We start from the raw sequence: 8014 nt of genomic DNA on the forward strand, positions 1-8014 counted from the left end.
CACACACACACACTGTACTGTTTGACTTACTACAGATCTATGCCAGTCTATTTCTGTCAGGGTGAAAATCAGTTGCTAAATCAAAAGTAAAAACAATCACCCCCCCACCCCACTCAAACCACAACCTGACAGGATGTGTGATGACATCACTGCGTTATTAAACACTACAGTCAAGCCACCCAACAGGAAGTCAAACCCAACCCTTTACTCAGACAACAGTGAAAACACCTCTTTGTTCGGTGTGAAAACAGAAGCAGACATTTAACCTGCAGAATGACTCGAGATCTTTCTGCTCATCTTCTATTCATTCCATGTTAGCTCCTGGGTTATTTATCCTCATTATTCAAACACAAAACCTAAACCCATCATGCTACAACTGAACGGACTCAAGTTATATAAATATTACCTTCTAATTGTTGTGCTTTCGTTCATTTGTTTTATTCTAAAAAAGAACAGATACATACATAAGACCTCAGTGATAAAGAATATAAAATAACATAATTCTGAAGCTTTGTTCTAACAGCCTGCTGTAAATCGAGTTTCACATTTTACGTGACATATTGTTTGTATATGCATTTTAATTTGAAGTTTTCTTTCCACACCAGGACACAGAAATGCGTCTCGTGTATCTTATTCACTGCTGGGTTGTGTTGTATTGCGTTAGAAATCCACTCTAATGCACATTTCAAAGACTCCTCGCGTGATTTTAAATAACCCAACCCTCTTTATTTTGTTCTGAACGTTTTTATTCCACGCACTCGTCTCTACCTGCTGTTGTTCCTGTTGCTCCTGAATGTATCTGGAGTTTGCCGACACTAGATGAGCTTCCAGACCTGTTGATCTTTCCTGACCCTTTGAGCCAAGAAAAAAAAAACACACAAACAGACAAGAGACACATTATCAGACGACTTTGTCCAAAAGAGTCGATCATAAAACAGATCAGTTACAGAAGTAGTTTTGTTTTATTGATTTTCTTCTTTGTGTAATGAAATTAAAAGTATCTTGTTCATCTACAGTATCCATTATTATTATTATTTTTCTTCTTTATACCATGAAATGTATATTTTGTGTTTAAATGTTTACTGACCTGTTTATTCTTCTTCTCAGCCTGAGCCACAGCAGAAGGACTGGATAACTGATCTTTCATCTCCTGCACACATAAAACAATTTACAATCTGTCACAAAAATAAAAGTGATTTACCCTGGCTGAGTTCAGACAACTTTAATATTTTCTTAATTTTTTTTCTTTGACATTTTCATTTGCTGACTGGTGATTCTAACAAAGAGTTTTGTTCTCTCTCAGCAAATTGCTTCTGTTGATTTTCAGTGACTCACTTCTCCTCAGGTTTGTTTTGAGAACAGTACCTTAACCTGTGAGTCTTAGTTAGAAACTGACTCAGACGTTCTACTGAACAGACAGCTTAGACCTTTGAGTTTTATTAAAGTGAGGTCATGTTAAGTTTCTGAACTGTAGTGACAGCAAATAAGCTGACATCGATCGACACGTCAGGTCTGTTTACAATAAAAACTAAATAAAAGCTGAGAGTTCCATGTGAGGGAGCTGCTACTCCGTCTCATTTTTGATCTTAAGCATCACATCTGTGAGCTTTATCAGTAACACAGTTATCAAAATACAACAAATGTCTTCCAGCCAATGTATTTACACCGTGTCTTTTCTAACATGGTGACCTGTTGGTACTGGAATCCTACAAACATTTGCTGTAAAGGTAAAAATTTGTAAATAAATACAAATAAATCTGATAAGTCAACTGTGTTATCAGCAGGCAACATTTACTTTATCATTAAAGTAAATTCATAACTTGATAAAAATGTTACATGATGAAATACCCAAAGCAACTTCTGTACACAAACTGTTGATTTTAAAAACGTGCAGAGACAACACTGAAAAGGTATTGTGCTGTCCGTTTAGCAAGTCCAGGGACAACAGACGAAACGTAGCTTTTTGCTAATTCTGATGCATATCCAGAAATGTGACCCATCCATCCATCCATTTTCTTCCGCCTATCAGGGGTCGGATCGCGGGGGCAGCAGCTTCAGAAGGGAGGCCCAGACCTCCCTCTCCCCAGCCACTTCTTCCAGCTCCTCCGGGGGAACTCCAAGGAGTTCCCAGGCCAGCCGAGAGACAATAGTCCCTCCAGCGTGTCCTGGGTCTTCCTCAGGGCCTCCTCCCGGTGGGACGTGCCTGGAATACCTCACCAGGGAGGCCTCCAGGAGGCATCCTTACCAGATGCCCGAGCCACCTCAACTGGCTCCTCTCGACGTGGAGGAGCAGCGGCTCTACTCTGAGTCCCTCCCGGATGACCGAGCTTCTCACCCTATCTCTAAGGGAGAGCCCAGCCACCCTGCGGAGGAAATCCATTTCGTCCGCTTGTATCCGGGACCTCGTTCTTTCGGTCATGACCCAAAGCTCATGACCATAGATGAGGGTAGGAACGTAGATCGACCGGTAAATCGAGAGCTTCGCTTTCTGACTCAGCTCTCTCTTCACCACGACGGACCGGTACAGCGCCCGCTTTACAGCAGACGCTGCGCCAATCCGCCTGTTGATCTCCCGCTCCGTTCTTCCCCCATTCATGAACAAGATCCCCAGATACTTAAACTCCTCCACTTGAAACAGGGCGACCCCCTGAAATGTGACCCATCACATCGAAATAAGGATTAAGTCCTGTCCTGGAAAAATAAATTATCCTTTCAAGTCCTACATTCTTCTCAGGTCAAGAGTCAGTGACCTCTCTTTCTTACCTTAAAATGTCATCATGTTTTATGATTTTACTCTTTATCCTCTGTTTTCTCTCAGACAAAAAGGTTCACAACCAGGACCATATACTGTATGTTTAGAAGTAATCATTCTTGTTGCAGTTTATCAAACATCATTCTCTTCTTGGCCCAGTTTCAGCAACAAGTGAGATGTTTATTGTCTGTTTGGATAACATATTGTATAAATGTGTGTATTTGAAACTGCCTCAGGGCACACATTTTATACCACTGCCCTGTGTGACATGATGTGTGTCTTGAAATTGCAATAAATCCTGTTGATCATTTCAAGGAGTACTTTTTATTCTTGGATCTTATGTTTCTGCCTAGGTAAAATAAGGATTTCCACAACAAGTCCAAAAGTGGAGTGTAGAGAAATAGACAGATATAGGGTTTTGATTTAAACGTGTGTAAAAATTGCATTATATCAAAATATGATGAATTAATGTCTTATCAGTGCATCATTTGAATGAACTGTCTGAAATATTATCCTAAAATGTTTTTGAAGCATTTTGTTTCTTTCTAACTGGGAAATCTTAATATACAAATACTATTTGAGATTTCCTCTTTATATTAAAATCAAAAATTACTCAATAAATTTACATAAAATTAGGATTCAGACCAAATATTAATTTATTATTGTAACCAACAAGACAAATTGCATCATTTCTCTGGATAAGCTTATGATATCAGGATGACGCAGGTATCAAAATGTTGCGTTTAAAGCCAGGAATCTTAAAATGTTGTTAGGTTATTTTGACCAAATATGACTTAATCCTCATTTCGATATGATGGGTCACAAAATGTGCATCGTCTATTTAAAAAAATTAGCAGTTGTAATTCTAATACTTTTATCATTTGTTTAAACATGTTTTTAAATATTATTTTTCGTCATAAAAAACGCGAAATAAACATGAAACCAATTAGTTCTTCAAATGATACTTTTAAGTTAATTTTATAGTTTTGTGATATTAATAATGCTAATGTATTGATATTTTTCTAGTTTTGATTTAAGTTTGCTTGTTTAGCGTCGTCACAGTTGCTAGGTGACATGACGTACGCCAGGGTAAGGAGGGGAGGCTAGACCGTCCAAATTCACAGCCTCTTTTTTCCGGTCTTCCCGGTCTACCAAGGACCCGGCCCGCCGCGACCGGGGAGTCTGGGTCCTCCGGAGGACCCGGCCTGTCGTTTTGGACACAGCCACGGTTTTGTCAAATTAAAGATGAAGAGCTCTAATATGATGCCCTGCCGACACTCAGCTCTTTGAAAAAAATTTCCCTCACTTATTTTCAGACTACAGAAATGCTCCAGAAAGATCTGTATTAGTAAAGTCACCTGAACAGACTTCCTGGTTCGCTCCACGAAGTCTCTCCTTTCCTGAAGCTCATTATCGCCGAGCCTGAACTTCCCGGGATTTGACTCCACAATACCTGAACCAGTTAAGGTTTCCAACAAAAAGGCCAGAACTAAAAGCAAAAGTTAAAAAGCTAAATGGGACGGTGAAAAAGTGATAAACCGTTTTTTTTTAAACACTGGCAGTCACGAGAAGTTACAGACCTAAAGACTTGACAAGGATTAAAAGTTGGAGAATTTAATTTAAAAAGATACTGATAGTTTCACTGAGGTCCTCCAGGTCCCAGTCAATAGCCCTCAGACAGTTCCTCAGCTCATTGGCACTCCAGTCCAGCTCATCTCGACTCACCTGAGAAAGAAACCAAAAGATGCTCCTTAACTATGTGTGCACTTTCATCATGCTACATAACTTAGATTTTAGTTGCCCATTTTGATACTTTTATGTTTCATTTAGTGATGAGATTTTACTGTACATATTCAATGGTATGTAGGCCTGTCACGATAACAAATTTTAATGGACAATAAATTGTCTCAGAAATTATTGCAATAAACAATAATATTGTTGGAGACCAGTTTAAACCATAATATAAATAATGATATAATAACTGCTGTTTACATTAAAATTTACATAGTGTAAAAAGAAAAAAACAACTGCTGGAAATCCCAAGGCGTCGCCAGCTGTGTGAAGGTGTCAGGCTTTCATGCTACAGAGGTTAGAGACCATCTGGCAAATACCTAATGCCAGAGTTAATTTCTCTCTATGCTAAGAAGTAGAAAAGAGGCAGACATGGAGAAAACAAAATAAAAATCAAGCTAATGAAATGTATTATCTTCATTTTAATTTATCTTCCTCAATTGAATTTATCATACGATTAATTGATTTATTGTTTATTGTAACAGGCCTATTGGTATGACACATACACAAATACAAATCTAGAAATAAATCCTGACATGCACAAATGCTTTTTGTGGTTCAGAACCAAACTGGAAACTACTGGACCAAAAGGAAAACGTGCAACAATCATGCAATCATGTATTTAAAAAAAAACACAAGATACTGATCTTTCTCAGTGGGTTAAAACAGCAAGTGTCCTCTTCATGAATAATCAACAAGCAAGTTACCCGACGCTCACCTGTGTCCCATCCTGCATCAGTTCTTCCCACCTATCAAACAGACACCGAGCACGAGAGAGGGCCTTCTGCACCTCTCTGAAAACCAAACACACACAACAATAAACATTAGTAACATTTACATTTAATGATATGGACTATGCAACTTCGTCCCTAGCAAAGTGGGAGGGAAAAATTGTGTATTCTTAACAACACACTTTCAACACAGCCCTGTTATTTGCTATGTTAGCCAACTAAAACAAAAAAGAACCTAGGCTTTTTCAGGACGTCTTTTAATAATCTATCTTTCCACTTACCACCCTGATGCTAGTTAGCTACAGTTAGCCACTGAGCTAACTTTCTCAGCATAACTTTTTAAGGGAACACAACAATTCATAATACACATAAACACAAACAATACAATATTTTTAATTGCTAAATTTAGCTTAAAGCAGTGTATTTAGTCTGAATTTGTTAATTTCTTACCCCTTCACAACGAAAAATGGATCTTCTATCGACATTGCTTCCTTCCTCTGTCTGCACAGCGCATGTGCACGTAAAGCCGCACGTATTTACGTTGCTGTGCGGCAGGCCGTTGTATCATAAAATTAAACCACACAAGTTTCCTACTTTAACATAGTAGAGAAGCTGACAAAGAAAAAGAGATGATAGTATTACTGAACCAAAAATTCAAGGAAGCTATCCCCCCAATTAAATGTAAAATAAAATATAAATTTAATAGTTTATTTATATTTATGTCAATCTACCAATGGGATTAGGGCCACAGAGCAAAGATTTTTTTTCCCTCTCAGAATTTTGAGAAAGAAATTCTGGAAAAAAAAAACATCAGAATTCTGACTTTAATCGCAGAACTCAGTAAAAAAAAAAAAAAAAGGTATATTTTTGCTGTGTGGCTCTAATCCTCTTCCAAGCTTTTGGTTTTACTTTCAAAAAGGAAAAAAGACATATACTATAAAGTATATGTCAGAACACAAAAATATAAATGATGAAACCCTGTTACCTTTTTTTTTATTAAACTTTAACTTTTTGTGAACTTTTGAGACATTAACTTAAGAATGGGGGATAAAAATGTAAACAGAAAGAACATTCATGCACTTTGATATAACAGAGGAAGCTGGGTACATCTGTAAAAGTCATCTGGCTTATGCATCTGCTTTTTTGCAAGTAACTTTGTAAATGGTAAATGGATTGAAATCAGTGGTGGGCAGCACTAATCTAAATATTAGTTGCACTGACCTTTCAGCACTAACTCAAATATTTAGGTCCCCTAATTCTAAAGCACTAACACACTGAAAAATTTAGCAAAAGCTAATTCTAAAACACTAACGCACTGAAAAATTTAGCAAAAGCTAATTCTAAAGCACTAATGTAATCCAGATGACACATGAAACATTCTTCAGAGTCAACATGAGACAAAACTTACTGTGTGCAGAATGTTGTCATTTAATGCCCTTGGCAGGGCAAATGTGAGTCACCCACAGACCACATTTGGCCTGCGGGCCTTGAGTTTGACACATGTGACCTTGTTGATGAGTGACACACATATGAACAAAATGTATGACAGCTTTCACCCTCAACTGTTAACAATAATTATCAGTAACATTTATAGACCTCAGTTAGTGCTTCTAAATTTAGCCCATATATTTAGCATATGCTAATCCACTAATGGCATTAAAAATAGCAAAAGCCCTAAAACACTAATCAAGAAATCAGTTCCCCTTTAGTGCTTTAGTGCTTTAGTGTAACTGTGCCCAACACTGCTTGAACTTATATAGCTTATCAAGTCCACATGGACTCTTAGACGCTTTACACTTCAGGTATTCACCCATGCACACTGATTGTGTTGAGCTACATTGTAGCCACAGCTGCCCTGTGCACACTGACAGAGTTGGGGCAGCCATGCACCGGTGACTCTCTGACCACCATCAGCAGGTAAGGTGGGTGAAGTGTCTTGCCCAAGGACACAATGACTAAGACAGCTGGAATGCGGGTTGGTACTGGTGACCTGCTGGTTCCAGGATGACTCCCCTACTCTGCCACACCCTGTGCACAACTTTTGTCTCCAAGATAAGACATAAATCCTTTGGTATGAAAGTGTACAATTTATTCCTGAATCCCAGTTTTCACTCCTAAAAACACAACAAGAAAAGCACAATATCACCCACATTATTTTAAGTGATTCCAGTTCTGTTTGCAACTCTTTTGCACATCAAAAGAAATGCTGTCTGCACGCTCAGCAAATCCTCCAAAGTCCTGCCCATATGTTTTTCCCCCCCTCTGTGCACTTTTTCGTATCCTGTCCCACCCATTTGTCTTTGTTCCTGTGGGTTTTTCTTTCAATCAACACCATCTCAGCCAACTCCTTTCTTCCTGTCTTCTTCCTGTTTCCCCCTTCTCAGTCCAATGCCTTCCATCATCCTGTACTGTTAAAATTCACACACACAGTTATAAACAGCAGTCTTGACACATGTCCCCGAAGTTCCAGAAATATAAATTTAAAACAAATAGTCAAAAACTTTGCTGGGAGAAATGGCAGTGGGTAAATTTTGTGTGTGTTTGTTGCTTTTTCTTTGAACGGTTTTAAAAGAACTCATTGCTAAGGTCAAACTCCACAAAAATAAAAGCTTAAAAGAGCTTAGATAATTTGAAGTGGACGGCTGTGATAAGTAAGTAAGTAAGTAAGTAAGTAAGTAAGTAAGTAAGTAAGTAAGTAAGTAAGTAAGTAAGTAAGTAAGTAAGTAAGTAAGTAAATAAA

General features: G+C 38.1%; 1 protein-coding gene across 1 annotated transcript in view; it reads right to left on the reverse strand.

The window, feature by feature from the left end:
• Positions 1–5828, reverse strand: part of stx10 (syntaxin 10) — a 10250-nt gene extending 4422 nt beyond the window's left edge. The window contains exons 1-6 of the mRNA XM_014022061.1: positions 5725–5828; positions 5262–5337; positions 4384–4477; positions 4111–4205; positions 1088–1150; positions 769–852 (exon numbers count right to left, since the gene is read on the reverse strand). Of these exons, the coding sequence (XP_013877515.1) occupies positions 769–852; positions 1088–1150; positions 4111–4205; positions 4384–4477; positions 5262–5337; positions 5725–5759 (447 nt within the window). The 5' untranslated portion in view covers positions 5760–5828. The remainder of the gene's footprint in view (positions 1–768; positions 853–1087; positions 1151–4110; positions 4206–4383; positions 4478–5261; positions 5338–5724) is intronic.
• Positions 5829–8014: the final 2186 nt, after the last annotated feature.

The sequence above is a fragment of the Austrofundulus limnaeus genome, unplaced genomic scaffold (assembly GCF_001266775.1).
Source record: "Austrofundulus limnaeus strain Quisiro unplaced genomic scaffold, Austrofundulus_limnaeus-1.0 Scaffold316, whole genome shotgun sequence".
In the NCBI taxonomy this organism is placed as follows: domain Eukaryota; kingdom Metazoa; phylum Chordata; class Actinopteri; order Cyprinodontiformes; family Rivulidae; genus Austrofundulus; species Austrofundulus limnaeus.